A 23751-nucleotide genomic window follows, 5' to 3' on the forward strand; every position below is an offset into this window, starting at 1 on the left:
GCACGCCTGCCTTGGCAGTGCCTGCGCGGCCGGTTCCGCTCCAGAGGCCTCTCGCTCCAGCAGGGCCGCCGTCTCAGCGCCGCAGCAGCGCGCCCTGAAATCCCGGTCGATCGGAGGCGTCTGCACTCTAAATGTTGAAATGTTGAAACCGAACGAGTATTGAGTGAGAAATTTGAAAGGGAAAAGAAAAAAAAATTGAACTCTACACCCCCTCCCCAGTCTTAATGGGGAGGCCTCCTGCTTTACTTCGGTGTTCGGGATGGGAACCGGTGCTATCAGGTACCTGGGGTTAATCCCGTCAGCGACCCAAGCGTTCGCCGGGGGACCCAGTAGGACCCCAAAGCTCAGACAGCTGGGTCGGAGCACCCAGTGTGAAGCTCTTAGAGGGGCGGGACGTAGAGTGAGACGACAGAGAGACAGAGAGAGACTCAGACAGAGAAGAGGTTTGGTGGGAGCTTCTTGTTTTCGTAGGGTTGGTTGTGTACCCCATGGTACCCCCACTGTCCGGCGCTCCCGTACCGAACATACAGCGTTTTAGGCCAGCTTCAAAGGACTTATCATCGCCTCCCCGACGAATCGAGGAGGCACCACCCGCAACCACACACCGGGTGGTCTGGATTGATGGATCAAACACGCCATCGCTCCAGTGCCGAGGCCAACCCGCCGAAGCGGATTGCTTTTTAGACACCCACAGCGTAGAGGCCAGGTGAATGTGACTCTGACCACTACGCTATCACGCTTGTACGTCTGGCAGCGTGTTGGACGACGGGTTTGAGTTGCAGTGGGAGGAAGGCAGTCGAAAAATGTAACGAAATGATGAGATTCGATCCCGGGACCCCGCCACCGGGATCACACGACTTTACGCTCTCGGCCACCACGGCCCATGATGAGGGGACCGGCGTGAGATGGGTTCTTGACGCAACAGGACTCGACCGACCCGGTCAAAATTTCGCAAGTTGGGGGAGTCGAACCGCCGACCCTAACATTGGGAACCGACGCCTCTACTCCCTGGACCACGACGTTTCATGCTCGGAGTGGGCGCACGTTCACGTGTTTCAACCGCACTGGGTGAGGCAGTAAAATTAAATGGAAATATTTGTTAGGACTCGAACCTCCGGCATGTGGGTCTGTTGCACACGGCTCCGCTCGGATGGCCTCGAACCACCACCCTTAGGACAGTAAGTCGAAAAAACGTATGTGACGCTGGTATTCGAACGCCCGCCTGCGGTCTCGATCCCACGTCTCTAACCTCTCGACTATCACGGCAGTTGTGAAACGCGATGGATCATCTGCTTTCATTAACGTTCGTTGAATGAGATTTTTTTTTACGACGGCTGACGATGCGAAAGCTCGGTTATTTCGGCTCAAACTAACAAATACCTCGACGATTACCGACAGACAGAGCGGCGGCGCGGCCACCAGGCACGCCCACCTGGGGGGGGGGGGGGGGGGGCCGCTGCACTCATCCGAGCCAAAGTGCCTCGGCTCATCGACCAGGTGATTTGTCTCTGGTCGTCGGCACGCTCGGGGGGGGCGGGGCGGGGCGGGGCGGGGCGGGGCGGGGCGGGGCGGGGCGGGGCGGGGCGGGGTGACGTTCACGGAAGGCGAGAATGGAGTTGTTGTTTTCCTTTTCCGTTTGATCCGCTGTGATTGAAGACTGACTCGCCGGCGAGGGGGAGGGGAAGGGTAGGGGGAAGGGGAGGGGGAAGGGGTGGATGATTCGAGTGGACCGAGGGATCAAAGCGGCGCGGACCAAGTTCGGCGGCGTCGGCTTCGCGGCGCAGCTTTGGCGGAGCAGAAACAACAGCAGGCTGATTCCGAGAGTCGTTTTCGTCGCTCTGTCTCTCTCGCACTCGTGGGGGGCGCCGTAAAGGTGCGAGAGAGACAGGACGACTCGCGGCCTCAGTCTGCAGTATAGTGTAGCGCCCAACTGGAACTGCGAGGAGAAAAATGCGGCGCCGCAGCGCGAAAGAAGTGCAAACAATACGAATAGGAGGAGGGACGGCACGGCTGCGCTCATGAATGATTTCTTTCTGACAGCCGCACGCCGCAGCGCAAGCCTCAACTCGTCGCTCTGTCTCTCTCGCACCCCTGCGGCACGCCTCGTGAGTGCGAGCGAGAGGGCGTTGGAGCGGCCCCGCCTTGGCCCCGCCCCGCCAAAGTTCCGTCCGAGCGACCTCTCGTGAGAATCAGAGCCCCGGCACTCCGCGGAGCAGAGCAAGAGCAAGCAGAACAGGCAGAGCAAAGAAAGCCGCTGTTATTAATATTTCCTAATACCTTTACATTGCCTTTCTTTCTGGCCACCGCGCAGCTCCGCCAGCCTGGGCTAGCCTGGGAGCGCACAGTGGGCCAGAAACCGCTGGAGGCGGCCAAAACTCTAGACGCGTTTTGAGCTCCAGAGTCGCTAAATAGGACTCGAACCGAACATGTGACCCCACCAATGGATTCCTCGTTCGGAGAGCTATCCATTGGTGGGGTCACACATTCGGTTCGAAACGACTCTGGAGCTCAAAACGCGTCTAGAGTTTTGGCCGCCTCCACCGGCTTCTGGCCCACTGTGGAGCGGCGAGACTGCCGCATGCGTGCTTTCTTCGCGGAGCCACCGAGCCGGCAGCTCTGCTTTTCTTGTCCTTCCTTTTTCTTTCCTCCCGTTTCTCTCTCCCCTTTTCTTTCTTTTTTTTCGACATTTGTTTCCCTATGTTTGTTCCTCCGGGGTCGACATTTCGAATTTGGGCTGTCAGAAAGTTTTTCGCGTGCTCCGTTACACGAGAACGCGTGCTGTTGCGGGGAGCCTCGCGTCCTAGCACTGTCCCATCGCTGTCCCGACACTGTTAAGAAGTTTTTCGCGTGCTCCGCGTTGCACGAGAACGCGTGCTGGTCGTGCCTGACTCCTTTCGCTGTGCTGACATATGTCAGAACAATAGTGTCCTGCCTGACACTCCTATTGCTGTCCTGACTCCAGAAGTCCTGACACTGTCCTGACACTCCTATCGCTGTCCTGACTCTTGACGTTCTGGCACTCCTATCGTTGTCCTGACACTGTCCTGACACTCTTATCGCTATTTTGACTCCAGACGTCCTGTCACTCCTATCGCTGTCCTGGCATCGTGACACTGACCTGACACTGCCTCGGGCACTGCCCCAACGTTTCGTTTTCCTACCCCTGGCGTTGTCCTGACGTTGTCCTGTTTTGACACTCCTATCATTGTCCTGACACTCTTATCACTGTTCTGACACTCCTATCACTGTCCTGACACTCCTATCACTGTCCCGACACTCCCATCACTGTCCTGACTCCTGACGTCCTGACACTCCTATCGCTGTCCTGACGTCGTGACACTGACCTGACACTGCCCCGGGCACTGCCCCAACGTTTTCCCACTCCTGGCGTTGTCCTGACGTTGTCCTGACACTGCCCCGAGAGGAGGGCCGATACTGATTTCGCTCCCCTCGCCCCCTTGCCAACCCGTGCCGCCCCGCCCCGCCCCGCCCCGCCCCGCTCTGCGCTGAGGTGAGGGTGACCCACCTTGGGTGGCCTTTCGACGAAATCTGTTCCCTTGGCGGAAGACTCTGGCCTTCTGCCCCGGCCGCCCCGGCAGCAGCAGCACCATAAATTGACTGAAACCAGCCCCTCCCCCTCCCCCTCCTCTCCCCTCTGTCTTAAGGGAGCCCCAGAATTTAATTTGGAGCCACGATTTCCTCCCCCGCCGCCCCGCCGCCCCAGCTTGCGCCATGCCTTTTATCCCCTCACTTATTCCCACATCTTCTGTCTTTTTCTTTCCTCCTTTTCCCGGCCGCGCGTCCTCCTCTTTCATCTTTCCTCCTTGGATGCAAAGACGTGCGGCCTGCCGTGTTCGCTCTGCTCGGGGATCGCTACCGGGACCTTGCTCGAGGCTGAGGCCGCGATCTCCATCGTCGCTCTGTCCCTCTCCCACTCATGGAGCGGCCCGTGCAGGTGCGAGAGAGACAGCGAGGGCGGCGGGCCGCCCGCCTGCGAGGTAGGCAGCGAGGCCGCAGCCATGTCCTCGTGTTGCCTACCTGCCGCTCCGCAGGGGCCGGGCTGGGGGCTGGGCCGCGGAGCGCACAGTGGGCCAGAAGACCGGTGGAGGCGGACAAAACTCTAGACGCGTTTTGAGCTCCAGAGTCGCTAAACTGGCCTCGAACCGAACGTGTGACCCCACCAATCGATTCCTCGTTCGGAGAGCGATCCATTGGTGGGGTCACACGTTCGGTTCGAGTCCCATTTGGCGACTCTGGAGCTCAAAACGCGTCTAGAGTTTTGTCCGCCTCCACCGGTCTTCTGGCCCACTGTGGAGCGCCGGGCCTGCCCCCGGAGAACGCGTCGGTGGTGGCGGCTCCCAGGCTCCCACACTGTCAAACCAAGTGTCGAGGAGTAGTTCTCCACACTTGAACGTTTTTGGAGTTTTCGGTTTCCACACTTCCAGTCGTGGAGTAGCTCTCAGAGCCCCGGCATGGTGCAGACGTGGACAACTGCACACATGGTGTGTGCAGGCTGCAAACTCTGCCCTTCCAAGCGCTGGGACTGAAAATTCCACATTCCCGCATTTTCAAGTGCCGAGTTCTTGGTGGTTTCACAGTGCAGTCGGCCGGTGTTTCGCCCACGCAACCAGCGCGCCCGATTGACGCGCCCACTCGACAGTAGAATTCATGCGCAGCGCGGCGTCCGTTCCATTTCGGGAATCGGTAATCAGCAAAGGCCGCCAATCGGCCAATCGCCGAATCGAGTGTTTACTCCTCTCGGCTTTCGTTCCGTTCGTCTATCATTTTTTTGTATTCTTCCTTTTGTTTTGGGCCGCAACGTTTTCCCCTGCACTCCACTCCACTTATCCATAGCGCTGCGTTATTCCGGAGGGGCCTAGGCTCGGCCGTGCCGAACTGCCATAGGTGTGACGAGGCGCCCCCCTCCCCCTTCCCCTTGCAGTGTAGTGTTGACCCTGCCGAATCCTCGGTGCTTTGTATTCGCATGCTGTGCCCCCTGCAGACTGACGCGGCACAGCGGCACAGCGCGCGCTGTCTCTTGTCTCTCTCGCGGGCCGCCGCACCACAGAGGGCCAGAAGACCGGTGGAGGCGGCCAAAACTCTAGGCGCGCTTTGAGCTCCTGAGTCGCTAAATGGGACTCGAACCGAACGTATGACCCCGCCAATGGACTGCTCTCCGAACGAGGAATCCATTGGTGGGGTCACACGTTCAGTTTGAGTCCTGTTCAGTGACTGGAGCTCAAAACGCGTCTAGAATTTTGGCCCCCTCACCGGTCTTCTGGCCCACTGTGCGACGCAGCGATGTGCGTGGAATCAGTCCCCCCCCCCCCTTTTCCCCCTTTCGCTCCGCCAAGTGCTGGGTACACAGGGCGCCCCAATGTAAACACACACACCCGCTGCATGTATTTCCGTTGCACTCATATTCGTCTCGGCGCGACAATCCGACAATCCGCGGCCCGCCACCTTTTTCATGAATTTTCGATGATTCCCGCGCGCTGTTTTCCCTCGCCAAGTAGAGCGCGACGGAGAGGTTCCGGCGCAGAGTGTGTGTGGTGTGTGTGTGTGTGTGAGAGAGAGAGAGAGAGAGAGAGAGAGAGAGAGAGAGAGAGAGAGAGAGAGAGAGAGAGAGGCGCCGCGGCAATTCCGTAATGCGGTTCGGCCCAGGCCCTTCCTCCTCCCTAATGCTGCCGATCACCACCGCGATGATGGGCTGTCGGCGTATTATTCGAGTATTTCGTGGGCCCTGGTTGGGCTGGGCCTTTCCAGTGGGCCCTCCTCGGGGCCCTCGCTGGGCCGTTTCACAGTGGGCCAGAAGATCGGCGCCGGCGGCCAAAACTCCGCAGACGCGTTTTGAGCTCCAGAGTCGCTGAAAAGGACTAGAACTGAACGTGTGACCAATGGATTGCTCGTTCGGTGGGGTCACTCGTTCGCCTGCACCGGTCTTCTGGCCCACCGTGCGTCGCTGGGCCCTTCACGGCCCCCACGGCTGGCGGCTTGCGACCCACCACCAGGACCCACCGCAACGCCGGGACGCCGTCAGCGACGGCCGGCGGGGCAGGACGACGACGACGACGACGTCGGCGTGCTCGGCGCATGCGCGCGCCGCCGGCGGTGGGCGTGGCCTGCGTGGCTCGCCAACCCGCGGCCCGCTGCCCCCTCCCCTCCCCTCGCCGCCGCGGCGACGCGCGGTACCCTCCAAACGGCAAATCTGTCACCGGGTTCGCACCAACACCAACACCCCGCGCGAAGCGCGAAGCATGAATGGGCCGAAGATGAAGTCGGAGGTACCTCCGAACCTGGCCCTTTCTTCTCCTCCTTCTTTTCGGATTCATCGGCGCTGAGCGCCGTCCATGGATTCGAAGGCTCTCCGCGGGGCGGGGCGGGGAGGGTGGCGGCGGCGCCGGCCCGGGGGTGGGGGTGGGGTGGCCGTGGCGGCGGGATGGTGGTGGCGGCGGCGGCGGGCCAAAAATGCCTCCCCTCAGTGCGAGTCGAGCCCGAGCCGGCGGCGCGTCGCGGGGAAGTGGTGTCGCTCTGCAGGACGCTGCCCAGCGCGCGCGTGTTTTTCAAAAAGTGTGTGAGTGTGTGTGTGTGGCCGTGATAGCGCGCCAGTGATAGCGATCGTGGATAATGGCGGTGCTCGGCCGGTGACGCCGTCGTCGCCGTCAGTCCCTCGCCGGCGTCGGGCCCAGCCGGCCCAGCGATAACCGTGCCGCCGCGTGCCGCCGACGGCGCTGACCCAGGGCGCACAGGTGCCGATCGCCGTGCCTCGCGAGCGTGGCTCCCCGAGCGTCGTGGCATGCATGGAGGTGGAGCGCATGTCCGGGCTGGCCGGCCTGCTCAGTGCCATGATCACGTACCGCAGCGACGTCCCCGTGCCGCTCACGCCGCCGCAGTCCTCGCCCGAGTCGCACGGCAACCTGGACCCCGACATCCGCCTGCCCAGGAACCTACCCACCGCCTTCCTCAGTGAGTGCACGCCCACGCAGTGCACGCAGTGCACGCAGCACGACCACCGCGCAGCGCCACTGGGAAACCGTCTGGACAACCCCACACTTGGAACGCCGCGGACGACTTTGCAGTCTCTGCGCTTTGGAAGTGCAGAGTTTTGCACGGTTGTTCCTTGTCTTCCCATGGACTATCTGGAAGTCACCCACCTACGCCTTTACTATGGGCTACCGCAGGAACCGTTTTTGTGCAGTCTCCACGCTTTGGATGTGCATTGAGAGTTTGCAGTCTCCACACTTCAGCTGTCCAGCTCTCCTCGTTTCCGCCGTGACCGAGAGATAGGGGCTCTCTGAGCCACTATGCCACACTTGAAGTGCAAGAAGACTGCAAACTCCCACACGTCCAAGTGTGCTGAATTGCTCCGCACCAAGAGGAGTGGTGTTCTCCGCTCTCGGTTGGACCCACACTGTAAAAAAAATTCCGTAGTTTTGTACGGAAAATGTACACACGAAAATGATACGGAAGTACGGACAAAAAGTACGGAACGTCCGTACTTGTCCCATAAGAACTCATGTAATCGGGTACGGAGAAAAGGTACGGAAGTTCCGTAGTAGGACAGGTACGGACGGTTCAGGCAAATTATTGACCAGACATGTTCCGTACCTTTTCCGTACATGTTTCTCGCAGTGCAGTAGCGTCGCGAACGCCTCCACCGGGAAGGGGATGCGCAAAGGACTGCACTGCTCTGCAGTGTACGCGCCCGGAGACTTGAGCGCCCGGCGAACTCGCGCGCCGCGTACCGCCGCCGCAGAGGGCCGGCACGTCGTCACCCCTGGTTGGTGACAGTGGCCTTGGCGGTGGCGGAAGCCGGCTTATTTGTGTTTTGTGCACCGCAATGGCCAGGCCGCCGGTTCCCGCCGGTGGCGGCTTGAGTGATGGGTTCCGCTCCCAGGACGATGACGGGGCCGAAGTCCGACTCCCTACTAAACGCTATCGATCGAGATAGGTCGTATGGGACGCGCGTCAAACAGGGCGCCAGAGATGCCCCGCAAAAATAAAGAAACGGCAACAGCGATCAACAAAAGATCCGCGCCCGTCAGGAGAATTGGCGGTCCGATTGCAAGAAATATCAGCGAGTTTGCCGAACCGGGCTCTCGTGAAGCGGATGTTGCGGCACTGCTAAGCCGGACGGATTCAGATTAGAAGTGCGCCGTGATGTGTACAGTGTGGTGTCACACGCACACGCCACACACTCGCAGCTCGTGCCGCCACTTTGCGTAACAATTTCGAGATGCCGCTCTCGACGGCCGCCTTGCCTTTGGGCGGTCGGCTCTGCGGTGCTCTGCGCGGCTTTGCCGTCGAGTGGCCGCTATCTGCGCGCGGCGCGGCGTGGGTCACTTTGCCGCCGCGACTCCTTTTCGCTTGCCGTTGTTTTTGTTGTTGTTGGTGACGGTTTTTTGGGGGGCATTGAAACGCTATCGCGCGGCGCGCTTTACGCTGCTCGCCGATGGCGGTCCGCGGTCCGCGGGTCCTGCCGCGGGGCCGCGGGGCCTTCGGACCGACGACCAACGCAGACCCCGCCAAGGAGGTCGTTATCGTGCTTGATAAGACACGGCTCCCGCGCTGGCCACCGCCATGCACCCCGTCGTCGGCGTCCCGCGGTCGTCGCCGCCCCCCGCGCCGCTCTGCCCCGCCGCGACCTGTAGCCCGGCACGTCGCGGCCAGGCGCACAGTGGATTTGCCAGAAGACCGGTGGAGGCGGCCAAAACCCTAGACGCCATTTGAGCTCTAGAGCTGCTGAACAGGACTCGAACCGAGCGTGTGACCCCACCAATGGATTCCTCGTTCGGAGAGCAGTCCGTTGGTGGGGTCACCTGTTCGGTTCGAGTCCCATTTAGCTGCTCAAAACGCGTCCGGGATTTTAACCGCCTCCGCCGGTCGACCCACTGTGAGGCGGGGCGGGGTGCGGCGGGGTGGGATGGGGCCGAGATAAGACCAGGTAGCCGCCGTCGCTGAAATCACTGCAGCACGCCGATAACGCGCGGGGGTCACGTGCCGCCAAGCAGGCCGGGAAGCACGCCGTCTTCGCCGCGGCAGGAAAACGAGTCCGGACTTTGGCGGGTCCGCGCCGGCCGAGCCTCATGGCGGGGCGGCATGAAAAAGGACCGCGATATCGAAAGATTGCCGTTGTTGACTTTTGGGTGCTGCTGCACCTTGCGGCGGTCCTTGCACCGTACACTCTTGTTGTTGTCCCTGACGCCGTGCTCTGTCTTGCAGCGAGCATCCCCAAGTGCGGGGGCTGCGGCGAGATGATCCTGGACCGCTTCATCCTCAAGGTGCTGGACCGGACGTGGCACGCCAAGTGCCTGAAGTGCGCCGACTGTGGCGCGCAGCTCTCCGACAAGTGCTTTGCACGCGGCGGGCAGGTGTTCTGCAAAGACGACTTCTTCAAGTGAGTACCTATCACAGACTGCAGGGCTGCCGGGGGAGGGGGGGGGGCACTGGGGTAGACCTGCGAACTGCCGACTCGGCTCCCCACGAGCTGAGCATGGCCAGGCGAGACAGGGGTTTACGACCGAGGTCGGAGGTTAGGTAGGGTTATGTGCGGTTAGGTGGTCACCTGTTCGCTTTCTGGCCGTGTCTCTGTCCATGCACTGAATGTTTATGTACTTTCGTAGTGCATGTGTAACAGAGATCCTTAACTTAACATTTAACTAACACTGCTTTCATAACGTAAAATAAGACAGTGTTCGCTAAAGGTTAAGGGTACGGACTTTTGGAAGTACTTCCAAAAGTATCTCAACACAAATTTAAAACACAAAAAAATAACTTACCCTTTTTGAAAAGATGTCAGACGTTAAGGTTAATACTTTAACTCTTACGATAACGTTATGATGCCCTTATGAGGTACGTTAAGGATCCCTGATGTGTAAGCTATGTGCACAATTTAAAACCTGGTTCAAGGAAAATATTTCCTTTTTGTGCTAAAATATTGATGAAATTGTACCTGATTTGTGTGCAAATTTGTGCACAATTTACACCTATACAAATACGTCCCTACGTACAAAAATGTGCACAATACAATAAAAACGTATGTACAATGAATGCAATGAAGGTTGAATGAATGAATGATTTTATGAATGAATGGACGAGTGAATGAATGAAGGACCATGATGATGAGATGATAACTGTGAATGAATGAATGAATGAATGAATGAATGAATGAATGAATGGATGAATGAATTGATGAATGAATGAATGAATGAATGATGAATGAATACGAACGAAGAGGATGTGCTGTTGGGAAGAGATACCTGTGAGTGATTGATGTGATATGTTGGACGGTGGCCATCGCCAAGGCCCCGCCCCGCTGGTGGACTGCTACGGCCTGCTATCGCGTCACGTGGTCGCCCGATGACGGGCGGGAATACCTAGGCCCGCAATCTGTGCGCACCGCTGCGTGGGGATCAAACCTTCAACCCTTCGAGTCTTCGAGTTTTCGGAGCGCGGAGAGGAGATGAGGAGAGCCGGTTTGAGTGACACGGCTGCCCTGCCGCCGCCTTTTAAGGTGCCCTCACTGTGAAAGGACAGCCGTCTATCAGTGTAGTGGCAGCGCGGCGTTTACTTAGAATCGGTGGCTGATTATCGGGAGTCCGTCTTCGCCCATTGACACTACCAGGATCACCGACCAGAATAAACTTGGCACAATCAAACAGAATCCATGTCGATTTAGATAAAAGGCATTACTGTCAAAAAATTGTAGGTTGAATCAAACTTGCTTCAATCTAGCTGATTTCCGTACTTATTCCACCTTAAAACGCCGTCTCTTGAGCCTAGAAAATCTACTTGCAACAAGTGAACTTTCTAGAAACATTGAAGTGGTTCAACAAACAGCTTTTTTGGTGCGTTTCAAACACGACTGAGCAAGAACTTCCAGGCAACATGACTAATAGTTTTGGTGTGGTTCGACTTGACTTGTTTTACAGTGACGTAGGGACGTCGTGGCCCGCGGCCGGCCTTTGCGGCCTTTGCTGCCATGCTTGCCGTTATGTAATGTTTGGTTTGCTTGTCTTCCGCTGCGGGGGGCCCAGGCGGTACGGCACCAAGTGCGCGGGCTGCGGACAGGGCATCCCGCCCACGGAGGTGGTGCGGCGCGCGCAGGACCTGGTGTACCACATGCGGTGCTTCGTGTGCGTGCTGTGCACGCGCGAGCTGACGACGGGCAACGAGTTCTACCTGATGGAGGACCGCAAGCTGGTGTGCAAGGCCGACTACGAGGCTGCCAAGAGCAAAGGTGAGTTGGGTAAGCACTCGTCGTTTTCTACCTCTTCTTCTTCTGCTTTTCCGTTACAGTGCAGGTGGTCGCGGACGCTGGCGCACCGTGGGCCAGAAGACTGGTGGAGGCGGTCGAAAATCCCGGACGCGTTTTAAGCTCCAGGGTAGCTTAAATGGACTCGAGCCGAACGTGACCCCACCAATGGATTGCTCTTCGGACGAGGAATCCATTGGTGGGGTCACACGCTTGGTTCGAGTCATGTTTAGCGACTCTGAAGCTCAAAACGCATCTAGAGTTTTGGCCGCCGGCGCCGGCCTTCTGGCCCACTGTGCGGCCTCGACCTTTTGGCAGTGTCGGTGAAGCCGTACGCCTTGCTGTTGCAGAGGGCAGCCTGGACGGCGACCAGCCCAACAAGAGGCCGCGCACCACCATCACGGCCAAGCAGCTGGAGACGCTCAAGGTGGCCTACAACAACAGCCCCAAGCCCGCCAGGCACGTGCGCGAGCAGCTGAGCCAGGACACGGGGCTGGACATGCGGGTGGTGCAAGTCTGGTTCCAGAACAGGTGAGCCCGCCACACAGACTGCTCGCTCTGTCCAGCTCTGTCTCCCTCGCGCCGCTGGGCCCCGCCCCGTGAGTGCGAGAGAGACAGAGCCAACTCTTCGGAATCCGCCCGACGGGATGTAGGGCGCCGATTAGATTGGTGGCCTCTCGAGCGCGGCGCGACGCGGAGACGGTCTCAAATCACAACAGAACGACGAACGGTGACACAGCGGGGCCGATGTGCGCACACTGTGCGTCCGACTCGAGAGGTGCACTGGAATGGCGCAGCGATTTGCAGCACTCGAGGAGCACTGCGAAAATTTCGCGTCATTTCGTGACAAAACTCGTGGACTCGCTCGTGGATGACACTGTCATCAATTAAAAATTATGACCATAGGCCCATCTTAATCTATCATCACAATTTGGTGAAAGTTTTCATCAAAGGTCCTGTTCTGATAGCATGGGCATGACGACAGTGTCATCGACTAGGTTTGTGACACCCTTGTTACGAAAAGAATCCTTGACATTGTCATCAAGTGTTCACAAATATTTTGACAGTGCTGCTCACCCTCCGCCGAGGGCAACCTCCAAGGGCGACCAGAAAGAACTGAGCGCCTTTCGGGACGGGGATGAGGCTTGAGAGTGTTATTTGTTCAGGTACCGGAACTGACCCTCCCCCCTTTTTTTCCTCTTCCTTGCGGCGCGTGAATGGCTGCCAACCCGGACCAATATCGCGCGAAACTCCGCTCCACGCTTCTCGTTCCCAGCTTCCTGCGCTCCACTTTTCTGGAACCGCCTTGAGAGCGGCTCATCGGGCCGCACCGCGCGTACACGCGCGCATTTCGGGAAATTCTCGCGCTGAATGGGAAGTAATCGGGGAGGACGGTGCGCCCTGCCCCGCCCCGCCCCGCCCCGCCCCACCCCGCCCCGCCCCGCCCGCCCCCCCCGCCCCCCCGCCCCGGCGTCCAGCTCGTCACGGCTTATCTCATTGGAGCGCCACGAGGGCTGGACGTGGCGTGGCGTGGCGTGGCGTGGCGTGGCGCGGCGGGCAGGCCCGTGTCGGACGCGTTGGCCGCGCCCCAGTCCACTCGAACATTCCGCACTGCGCGTGTTTTCCTATTGTACACACCCGACCTCTGGGTAACGCGGCTACTTCCAGCCCCCCCCCCTTTTTTGATCGGAACAAACCACTGTCCGTGTTCTGCGAAACGACACAACATGTAGATAGGGCTGGAAAGGGGCAGAAGGGGAGAGGCTGAATATTCCACCAGACAAAACATCTGTCAGCTGTTTTGGTTTTTGTCTGTTTCTTTTGTTTGTTTGTTTGTTTGTTTGTTTGTTGTGTTTGTTAGTTGTTTTTGAAAGCGCTGTGTCGATTTTCAGCTCGGCCGCGAGCGTGGTGGTCGCTGAAAAGGCGCGCGGCTACCGAATTGCTGCTGCTCCGGGTGCTGCGGAGTGATTCCGAACAGGATACGTTTTCGTCTCGTTCGGAGAGCAATCCATTGGTGGGGTCACACGTTCGGTTCGAGTCCCATTTCGCGACTCTAGAGCTCAAAACGCGTCTAGAGTTTCGGCCGCCTCCACCGGTCTTCTGGCCCACTGTGCGACGGGGCGGCTGGGCAGGCTTCGCTGCCTCGCCGCTCCGCTGGGCTCCGCGATTTGGCCGATTCCGCCACCCCGGCCCGGCCTGGCTTGGCTTTGTTCGGCCCGGCGCGGCACGGCGATACAAAATGGCGGCCAGACTCGCGCCCCTCGCGATTATCGGAAAGATGCCGCCGCACTCTTTTCTTTTTGTTTTTACGTTTTTTTGCTGTTGTTTTGTTTTTGTTGTTGTCGTTTTGCCGCTGCTTTGTGGGCACGTCAACGCCGCGCGCGGCTCTGTGAAAAGCAACGGCAAGCGCTTTTGCTCTCTTGCCTTTGCGCGCAGCTTTTAGCTTTTGTTGCCAGTTTCCAATCATTTTGATTCTGCAGTGCGTTGCGTTGCTCTTACTGTTCTTTTTTTTTTTCTTTTTGAAAAATGAAAAAGGAATTGCCAAAAAAGGTTGACAACGCAGGCGGTGACCGCAAAGTCATCTCCAGAGAGAAAAAACTCAAGGCAAAAATCTCATTCAACGAACGTTAATGAAAGCAGATGATCCGTCGCGTTTCACAACTGCTGTGATAGCCGAGAGGTTAGAGACGTGGGATCGAGTTACCGCAGGCGGGCGTTCGAATACCAGCGTCACATACGTTTTTTCGACTTACTATCCTAAGGGTGGTGGTTCGAGGCCATCCGAGCGGAGCCGTGTGCAACAGACCCACATGCCGGAGGTTCGACTCCTAACAAATATTTCCATTTAATTTTACTGCCTCACCCAGTGCGGTTGAAACCCGTGAACGTGAGCCCGCTCCGTGCATGGGACGTGGTGGTCCAGGGAGTAGGGGCGTCGGCTCCCAATGCTAGGGTCGGCGGTTCGACTCCCCCAACTTCTTGCGAAATTTTGACCGGGTCGGTCGAGTCCTGTTGCGTCAAGAACCCACCTCACGCCGGTCACCTCATCATGGGCCGTGGTGGCCGAGAGCGTAAAGTTGTGTGATCCCGAGGGCGGGGTCCGGGGATCGAATCCCATCATTTCATTACATTTTTCGACCGCCTTCCTCCCAGTGCAACTCAAACCCGTCGTCCAACACGCTGCCAGACGTACAAGCGTGATAGCGTAGTGGTCAGAGTCACATTCACCTGGCCACTCCGCTGTGGGTGTCTAAAAAGCAATCCGCTTCGGCGGGTTGGCCTCGGCACTGGAGCGATGGAGTATTTGATCCATCAATCCAGACCATCCGGTGTGTGGTTGCGGGTGGTGCCTCCTTGACTCGTCGGGGAGGCGATGATAAGTCCTTTGAAGCTGGCCTAAAACGCTGTATGTTCGGTACGGGAGCGCCGGACAGTGGGGGTACCATGGGGTACACAACCAACCCTACGAAAACAAGAAGCTCCCACCAAACCTCTTCTCTGTCTGAGTCTCTCTCTGTCTCTCTGTCGTCTCACTCTACGTCCCGCCCCTCAAAGAGCTTCGTACTGGGTGCTCTCACCCAGCTGCCTGAGCTTTGGGGTCCTACTGGGTCCCCCGGCGAACGCTTGGGTCGCTGACGGGATTAACCCCAGGTACCTGATAGCACCGGTTCCCATCCCGAACACCGAAGTAAAGCAGGAGGCCTCCCCATTAAGACTGGGGAGGGGGTGTAGAGTTCAAATTTTTTTCTTTTCCCTTTCAAATTTCTCGGTTAATACTCGTTTGGTTTCCTTATACGGGGTAGTATGCGGGCTCATTCCAAAGATAGTAATTAAAATTGTGTATGAAACAAAATATATAGACCCGAGCGAGGTGGCCGGTGTTGGTACTAGCCGTGCCGAGCTGTGGCCTGCACCGCCCGCCGCCGAGCCCGAGCTGGCCCGAGTGCCCCGGGCCGGGCCGAATCGGGAGGCATTGTTGCGCGATATTCCGCGCCGTGGCAGGCGGGGAGGGATTGTCAATGTTGCGCGCAGGCCGTGGCAGGCCGTCGCGAGCGAGAGGGAGTGCCATTGTTTAGGCCCGGTGCCGCTGGCGCTGTACCGTGGAGGGATTGTCGAATTCCGCGCAGGCTGCGCCTCATTGCCAGCCAGCCAGCCACACGCACCAGCCCGCCCCGGCAGCCAGCCCCTATTATATTGTTTAGGATACGCGCTTCGTTTCTGGACTCGAGAGTAAAAGCACGCTGACACCTTCATGTGTATAGTAGTTTTAAGTATGTTTCAAGTGTGAAGGTATCATCTGCTAAAAAGTAAAAGAATGACGGAATTTTTAGACTCGCAAAATCAATTTACGACCAGATTTTTTTTAAAACTTCCACACGTTGTTGGGGTACAGTTTCGACGTGGCTCTTTCGTCATGTCTCCATTACTTTTGAGGAGACCTTGGTGGAGACTATACGCCCTGTTTTTGTAATGCGGAGTTTCTTCGTAAATTTAAGGAAAGTTTTTGTATTCGACTGCGCACCACCGCTGGTCCATCATGTCGCTTCCAGGTCACATCACGACATTTCACGAGGGTGATGTAAGAATTTTGAGCTTTTTCTGGCAGGGCCACCGGTACTACAGCCTGTCGCGGCGGGGCGCGACGTGTCAGTGCGACAAAGGCAGCAGGGGCGGTGGAGCGTCAGTCCATCCCATCGCGTTGGGCGTCGGGCTGGCCAACTTCCCTGCCTCCCCCACTGGGGGACCCCCAGACGGGGCCGCCCCGACCACACGGGGTCTGGGGGACGGGAAAATGGAACAAAATAAAACTCTCGAGGAATTTATGGCGCAGGAATAGGGGATGATTATTGGGGAGGGGAGGGCAGTCCTGTCTTAAATATGACCTTCGCAAAGCCCTGCCGCTCCCGTCCCGCTCGGCCCGCTCGTCGGGGGTGGATTCCCGGTTGGCTTAGCCCGGCTTCATGCTTCTGTCTATGCGTCTTACGCCGAGCAGGCCGCAGCCGCCTCGCAGGAGGGAGAAGGGGGGGGGTCACATCCGCGCAAGCCGCCCCTGGCACAGTTCCTCCGGGCGGGCGAAGGCAGTCCCTTAGGGCGCGGGCACTGCGGGCTCGGGGAATCCAGTACACCGGAAAAGGACACCGGTTGATACGTTAATACGATGCGGTTATGACGAAGGATACGAAAGGGACTGGAACGAGGGCTGGCAATTCCAAGTGAAAGTTTGCTAAATGGCGCGTGAGCGATCTTTCCGTTTAAATTCAAATTTCTCAAAAAACAACCATAAAAGTAACATAAAACTTGGAATACCATGTTTTTTTTACAGTGGGTGGAGCCGTCTCTTCGCAGAATAGTGAGGCAAAATGGCGCGCTAGAAGAATTTTAGCTCCTCGCTTCATTTCTATTCATGTGTGGTTATGTGCATTTTTATTTTATTTCCTCCGGCTCTTTACTCAGCCAATATATAGCGACGAGCAGTGTATATTCCCACTTTATTTTCTTCGTGACAGAAAACCAACGTTCCCTCTTTTCAGAGAAAAAAGAAAGTTGCGCTTTTTTTTTAAAAAAATGATTTTATTTTCCCTGGCAAGAGAGGGAGGCGCGTGGCTGCACGTCCCCGTCGAATGCACCGCGCTGCGCCACGCTAGCTGCGACGGTTTCTCTCTCTCTCTCTCTCTCTCTCTCTCTCTCTCTCTCTCTCTCTCTCTCTCTCTCTCCCTCTCTCTCTCTCTCCTCTCTCTCTCTCTCTCTCTCTCTCTCTCTCCTCTCTCTCTCTCTCTCTCTCTCTCTCTCCTCTCTCTCCCTCTCTCCCTTTTCTTCCCCTCCATTTGTCTCCGCGGCAAGGCCCCGGCAAGGGCAGTGCGCCGCCAAGCCCGGCGCCCCTGGCTTCATCTTTCGGCCGCCTCGCCCCGCCCCCCTCCTTGGCCGTGCCTTGGCCGTGCCTTGGCCGACCCTCGCAAGAACGTGGACAGCAAGAAATGGAGGAGCGCCTCCTCTCTGTCCTTTGGCCCGGTCCGCGGAGCCTGCATAGCTGCTCTGTCTCGCTCGCACCCGTCCGGGGCGCCCCGTGAGTGCGAGAGAGACGGAGCGACGGAAGCGCTGTTCGAGATCCGCCTGGTTGGCTCTAGACCTCCGGAGTGTCCCTCCTTCCCGACTACCACTGTATTTCTTCCATTGATTTCTTCGGTGAAAGGACCAACTTGTTTTGTTCGGCTCCCGTTTTTCAAACTTGCCGCGCGCTCGCGGCGACCCCATAGCCCTGCCCCAGCCCCCCAGCAGGCCGCCCTCCAGACTCGCAGACTTGCAGACTCCAGCCGCCCTCCCAGCGCTTCCAGCCGTGCATGCGGCCCGGCCTACCCCTCCGGCCCTACGGCCCTTCGGTCCGAAGTTTGTCGCGTCGCAGCGAATTTTGACGCGCGGCCGTGGCTCGATTTATGGCTTGTTTGTCCTGTTCCGTTCCTGATGTCGTTTTCCCAGCGCGGTGGATGCATGCTGTTGTTGTCCTAAACTGATGGCGTTGTTGTTGTTGTTGTTGTTGTTGTTGTTGTTGTTGCTGTTATCCGCAGACCGGCCAAGGAGAAGCGGCCGAAGAAGAACGCGAGTCGCACACGGTGGAGGCCCGTTGTTGTCCTGGACTGATGTTGTAGTTTTTGTTGTTTCTGGACTAATGTTGTTGTTGTTGTTGTTGTCTGCAGGCGGGCCAAGGAGAAGCGGCTGAAGAAGGACGCGGGCCGCACGCGGTGGAGCCAGTACTTCCGGTCCGTGAAGGGCGTGTCCTCGCCGCGCCACGACAAGATGGCCGACGACGAGCTCAAGGTTGACATGGACTCCAACTTTAGCCACAGTCACGGTGAGTGTCGGGGATTCGGGTTCGACTACCGCCCGTCTGGCGCGTTTTCTTCTCTTTTTGTTTCGCGAAATTTTTAGCAGTGGCTTTACTTTTAGAAAGTAATATTCAGTAAACTGTAACTAAAACTTAAACTGAACCTCCTTACTGAACTTCAAATCAACACTAAAACTACATTGTGAACTGACAGAAAACTACACTTACAACTGCAAAGTGGAACTGCACTGGTGATACTGGAGCGTAGTTGTATGCTTCATTCAAGCATACAACTACGCTTGAAGACTTTACTCTTGAAGTCAAGCGTAGAGAAGAAATTCACCCATGCATTTAGCCGAGCGTAGTTCTACTACGCTTGAAGAAAGGCGTAAAAGTACGCTTCAGTTCTACCAGTGTGTGTTTAGTCTTCAGTTTCTTTTTTAAACAACTATAGTTCGGGGACTACAGTTTAAGTACTGTAGTTGAAACTACAGTTTAACTAAAGATCCTCTCACCCGGGCGCTGATGCAGATGCTTTTTTTACCGGGTCCGCGAGAGTCACCCACTCGAGCAGACGGCAGAGACGCGAGACCCGCGCCGCTCGCGCCATCACGGTCCAGAGGCTATTGATTGATTAGCTGATGAGCCACAGCGCAAGACCCGTTCCGAGAATCAGCTCGGATCATTTTTTCAATGCCTGAGTCACTGCTGCGCGAGGGGCTGGGGGTTGGTTCGTTGGTTCCGAACAGAGTGCCCATCTCGCTGTCTCCCTCGCACCCCTGCGGCCTTCGGGTCTCAGCACGAGTGCGAGGAAGACAGAGCGACCGGGGGAGCCAAGGGGGAGCTGGTTCCAGTCAAACAAGAGGGCTGAGCCAGGAATCGATACGGGGATGACGACGTTGCCGACGATCCCTACACTGTGGGCCCGAAGACCGGCGGAGGCGGCCAAAACTCTAGACGTGCCTTGAGCTGCAGAGTCGCTAAGTGGTACTCGAACCGTACGTGTGACTCCTCCATCAATGTATTCCTCGTTCGGGGAGCAATCCATTGGCGGGGCCACACGTTTGGTTCTGGTCTCATTTAGCGACTCTGAAGACCAAAACGCGTCTAGATTTTTGGCCGCTTCCACCGGTCTTCTGGCCCGCTGCACCAGGCCTAGCTCCAGTTGAGCGGTGTGGTGGCGAGGCACGCCAGCCCTGGGGTACCGAGGGCTCCACGCGAGGGCGCTACTTGGAGGAGGCGCGGAGTCTGCGCGCCGACGGCGGCAAGGTGTTGGTCGCGTCGTGGCGAACCGGCGTGCACTATATCACTCCACGCCACGCAACCTGTCATCGGGGAACAATCGGTCAATCACCGAAACGGGAGCGGTGGCGCGGCAGCCGAGACGGCGGCTACCCCCTCGCGGTGCTCGCCTGTTCGGACGATGCGCATCGCCGAGCACGCCGAGCATGGCGTGCCCGCGGAGCCGACACGCACCGCGCCGCGCAACACGCGGTCCCTGTAGGATTCATTAACCACTGATCCGCGGCCTCTGCGGCGCGGTGGGCGGAGCAGGTTGCCGCTGTGTTGTCGGCCTTGTTGGTGTAGTGGCGGCACTGCACCGCAGCAGGTTGCCGCTGTGTTGTCGGCCTTGTTGGTGTAGTGGCGGCACTGCACCGCAGCGCCGAGCCGCCGAGCGCCGCGCAGGGGTGCAAGGGTGCAAGCCGGTGCGGTGGCGTCTCTCTCGCACCGATTCTGAGGGTCGCTTTCGTCGCTCTGTCTCTCTCGCACCGATAAGGACCGCCCCATGAGTGCGAGGTGAGGCAGAAGAGACCAAACGACTCTCAGAATCAGACTGCTGGGCCGCTGCAGCGGGCATGTGCACCAAACAAGGTCGCCGGCCAATTCGTTTTGCGATGACTAAGTCATTTGGGATTCACGGAAGAAGGACGCTTCGCGTTTTCCGTGCCGATGACGCACCACTGTAAAGGCTTGGCGGCCTTTAGTCCCGCCTAGAGGCGCCAGGGCGACGCCAGCTGTCTCGGCGTCCACCAGGTGTGCCGTCAGCACCGCCGCGGCGCGCCAGCCACCGCCACCAGGCCACCGCCACCTCCCCGCCGAGGCCTCGAAACCGCTGCATCACGCCTCGCGCCCCTTTCGCGGCTCCCCGCGCGGAGCGTGAAGCAGCGCCTGCACTACATTATCATTACCTTCCTGGCCTGGCCTGGCCTCGCCCCCGTTTGCACCGGGTGTGTGGCACGCCGGCACGCCCGCGGGCACGGGTTCGAATCCCCCCGGCGCCGCCGCCGTTTTCCTTTGTCCGACTGCAGACTGATTCCGAGAGTCAGTTTGCTCGCTCTGTCCTTCTCTCTCGCACTCACGGGGCGTCCCGTACGGGTGCGAGAGAGACACAGCGACGAAAACGACTCTCGGAATCGGTCTGTTTTTGTTTTGGCGGCGCCGATATGCCGGCTCAGTGGCTCGGGCTGGACGGAGTCGGGAGTCGGGTCGGGTCGGTGACTAACGGGGGTAATGTGGCGGAAGGACACCAGAGCCGCGTCAGATGGCACGGCGAGCTACCTGCAGTCCTCCCCCTCCCTCTCTCTCCCTGTCCCTCTCTCCCTCTAACGCACGCGATGGTGCGCCGATAAGTCACCCGGCCGGAAAACACGCGGAACATCACGCGGAGGGAGTGAGAGAGAGACTGAGTAGTGGGTGCGTCTGGCCTTTTAGAGTGCCAACAGGCTGCCTCTGAGAGTCGTTTTTCGTCGCTGTCCCTCTCTCTCACTCTTGGGGCGTCCCGTATGGGTGCGAGAGAGGCAGAGCGGCGAAAAGGACTCTCGGAATCAGTCTGCCGGGCCTCTGCTTGGAGGCGCTGCATGCACACCCTGGCAGTCGTCTGATCCCAAACAGTGGTTCTCTGCTTGGTCGCTCCGCCCCGTCTGTCTCCCACTCGCACCCCACGAGGGCGAGAGAGACGGAGCGAGCAAAGCACTGTTCAGCCGCAGCTGTCCCTCGTGGGTCCTGTCTGGTCCTGTCGTTCGGTCCCTTGGTCCTCGGCGCGCCTCGCACCTGAGCCCGGACCAGGGCCTCGTTTGTTTAATCTGCCAAGCAGTGCAGTAATGGCCAGCGATTTCGGCAGCCGGGGCTGGAAAATAAATATTTGAGGTTGGCGGGGCGGGGCGGGCACGCGGCACGCGACCGGACTAACGAGGCCGGCAGGCGGACGGCGCATCACGCGCGTGCCGATCTTGATGGCCGCGGCGCGTCGAGTGGTCACGCCAGCCGTGACGCCATATGGACTGGCAGTGCACTAGTTGAATCCGAGAGGGTGGTCCTCAGCCCGCCCCCTGATCTGTGTCATCTGCAGACCGATTCCGAGAGTCGTTTTCGCCGCTCTGTCTCTCTCGCACTCATGGCGCGTCCCATGTAGGTGCGAGAGAGACGGAGTGTCGAAAACGACCCTCGGAATCAGTGTGTTGTCGGTGATGCTTATCAGGAGGGTGTCGATGATGCAGCCGTGGCGTCGTCGTGGACGGCCAGGGCCTCCTCCACGGAGAACGAGGTGCGCGACTGCGCGGCGCTGCGGTCGCGACTCTCTGCGTGCTGCAAGTCTGGCTGCAAGTTTCATGTGTGACCGGCGCGACCGAGCGCGGCGCCGCGGCCACATCCGCCACCGTCGGCCACCGTCGGCACGAAAAGGACACGGCCTCTGACCCGGCGTGGCGTCGGCCGCGGTCTCGGACTCGGCCTGGACGCGGCCTCGGGAACGGTGCCTCACACGCCGCCGTACAGTGCTGTCGTTCTAGGTTCTTGGTGTATTTTGTGTGTGTGTGTGTGGGGGGGGGGGGGGGGACATCCGACCCAAGCCGCGGACCATCACTGGCTCATCCCTTAGGGCCCGTCGTCCACGCCACACAGTGCAGTGACACACCGAAGACTCTTGGAATAATAACGAGCAGAACAATAGCCCGTGGGGAGCCCGAGAGTCAAGTCCGCCGAATTTGCGAGATTTGTCGGCCGTTTTTCGGCGCCGTGTCCAAGCTGTTGCCATGGAGGCTCCCCGGAGCCGATGTGTGCGCACTGCCCTGCCCCGCGCCACTCTCTGCGTGCTGCAAGTCTGGCTGCAAGTTTCATGTGTGACCGGCGCGACCGAGCTCGACGCCGCGGCCACATCCGCCACCGTCGGCCACCGTCGGCACGAAAAGGACACGGCCTCTGACCCGGCGTGGCGTCGGCCGCGCGTCTCGGATCGGCCGGACGCGGCCTCGGGAACGGTGCCTCACACGCCGCCGTACGTGCTGTCGTTCTAGGTTCTTGCTGTATTGTTGCAGTGTGTCGGGAGCGGGGGGGGGGGAACATCCGAACCAAAGCCGTGGACCATCACTGGCTCATCCCACTGGCCCGTCGTCCACGCCACACAGTGCAGCAACACACCGAAGACTCTCGGAATAATGACGAGCAGAACAATAGTCCGTGGAGAGTCCGAGAGACAAGTCCGCCGAATTTGTGAGATTTGTCGGCCGTTTTTCGGCGCCGTGTCCCAAGCTGTTGCCATGGAGCGCTCCCCGGGGCCCGCCTGTGTGCCGCCCCGCCCTGCCCCGCCCCACCCTGTCCGGCCCGGTCCGGCCCTGGTGGTCATAAAGGTCGCCCTCCGAGAGGACACGCACGCCGCCACGCACGCCGCCACGCGCACGGTGCGGCCGCAGTCCGCTCAAAAATTCGGAAATAATGTATGGAAAGTTAAATCCCATCGGACAGAGCGGCAGTGGCAGCGAGTGGGAGCTTTTTGGCCCCGGGCGAGGCGAGGCGGGGGGTGGAAGGGGGGGGGGGGGCCACGCGGTGCGGTAAATATTGTACATTTACCCCAATGGCGCGCACTGCCGCCGTGATCCGGGGGAATTCAACATCGCTTCTTGAAACTTTGATGACTTCCCGACCGCCGCCGCCGCCCCTCCGCGCCGCCGCGATCCTCCAGGAAGCCGAAGCGGCCCTCTCCCCAGCGGACTGATTCCGAGAGTCGTTTTCGTCGCTCTGTCCCTCTCGCACTCGTAGGGCGTCCCGTGTAGGTGCGAGAGAGACAGAGTCTCTCGGAATCGGCCTGCAGGCTAGCACGCCGCTGCGGCGCGCTGCGGCGTTCTGTTTGTGCCGGGCAGCGGCGCGAAGAGCCTGCAACCTCGGCGTCATGGCGATGCAACACGCCAAACACGCCGCCGCGCAGAAACGTCCACGTCGAGGCGCGGGGTTTCTTTCGCCGGGACGCAAGGTGGGACTCTGGAATCCCAGCTTTTAGCAAAATGATTCTCGCCTGGAAGCACGTAACCGGCAGATGAATTTAGAGAGGCCGAGAGTAAAATAAAATCCGTGCCCTCGGCCCTTTCCAGTGCCGTGTTGCTGCGTCGCTGGGCGCGCAGTCCGGACACAGATTCGACCTTCCCGCTATCTCCCTCCCTCTCTCTCTCTCCCTCGGCGCGGGGCCCCGCGGCAAGGCGCGGTGCCAGCGCTGGCGGGCAGCATCGTTCGCGCACGGTTTCATTGAAAACTTAAATATGTGCTGATCAATTATGTATCCTGGCCACGGAGCGGGCGCCTCGGCGGAGGGCAGAGGCGGTCTGAGCTGCGGCTGGGAGGGGAGGGGAGGGGGAGAGGTTACTGGTGTGCAAACAACCCCCTGACCGCCCCGCCCCGCCCCGCTCCG

General features: G+C 59.0%; 1 protein-coding gene across 4 annotated transcripts; it reads left to right on the forward strand.

Moving 5' to 3' along the window:
* Positions 1-6683: 6683 nt before the first annotated feature.
* Positions 6684-18222, forward strand: LOC117642199 (LIM/homeobox protein Lhx3). Of its 4 annotated transcripts, none has more exons than XM_034380136.1 (5): positions 6684-6966; positions 9223-9397; positions 11028-11248; positions 11605-11785; positions 17947-18222. In XM_034380136.1, exons 1-5 carry the CDS (start codon positions 6801-6803, stop codon positions 18176-18178), a joined length of 975 nt encoding a protein of 324 aa, XP_034236027.1. In that variant the 5' UTR covers positions 6684-6800; the 3' UTR covers positions 18179-18222. The 4 variants fall into 4 exon arrangements, with proteins under 4 accessions (XP_034236027.1, XP_034236029.1, XP_034236028.1 ...); XM_034380138.1 differs by having other exon boundaries at positions 6685-6966; positions 11028-11239; positions 17947-18220; XM_034380137.1 differs by having other exon boundaries at positions 6685-6966; positions 11037-11248; positions 17947-18219.
* The last annotated feature ends 5529 nt before the right edge of the window (positions 18223-23751 follow it).

The sequence above is a fragment of the Thrips palmi genome, unplaced genomic scaffold, assembly GCF_012932325.1.
Source record: "Thrips palmi isolate BJ-2018 unplaced genomic scaffold, TpBJ-2018v1 HiC_scaffold_16, whole genome shotgun sequence".
Taxonomy (NCBI): Eukaryota; Metazoa; Arthropoda; class Insecta; order Thysanoptera; family Thripidae; genus Thrips; species Thrips palmi.

Excerpts from the sequence above, each read along its gene's own strand:
- LOC117642199 (XM_034380136.1), top strand. The coding sequence starts at position 6,801 with ATGGAGGTGGAGCGCATGTCCGGGCTGGCCGGCCTGCTCAGTGCCATG. Across the intron at positions 6,967-9,222 it reads CCTACCCACCGCCTTCCTCA|CGAGCATCCCCAAGTGCGGG; the intron begins GTGAGTGCACGC and ends TCTGTCTTGCAG. Across the intron at positions 11,249-11,604 it reads CAAGAGCAAAGGTGAGTTGG|AGGGCAGCCTGGACGGCGAC; the intron begins GTAAGCACTCGT and ends TTGCTGTTGCAG.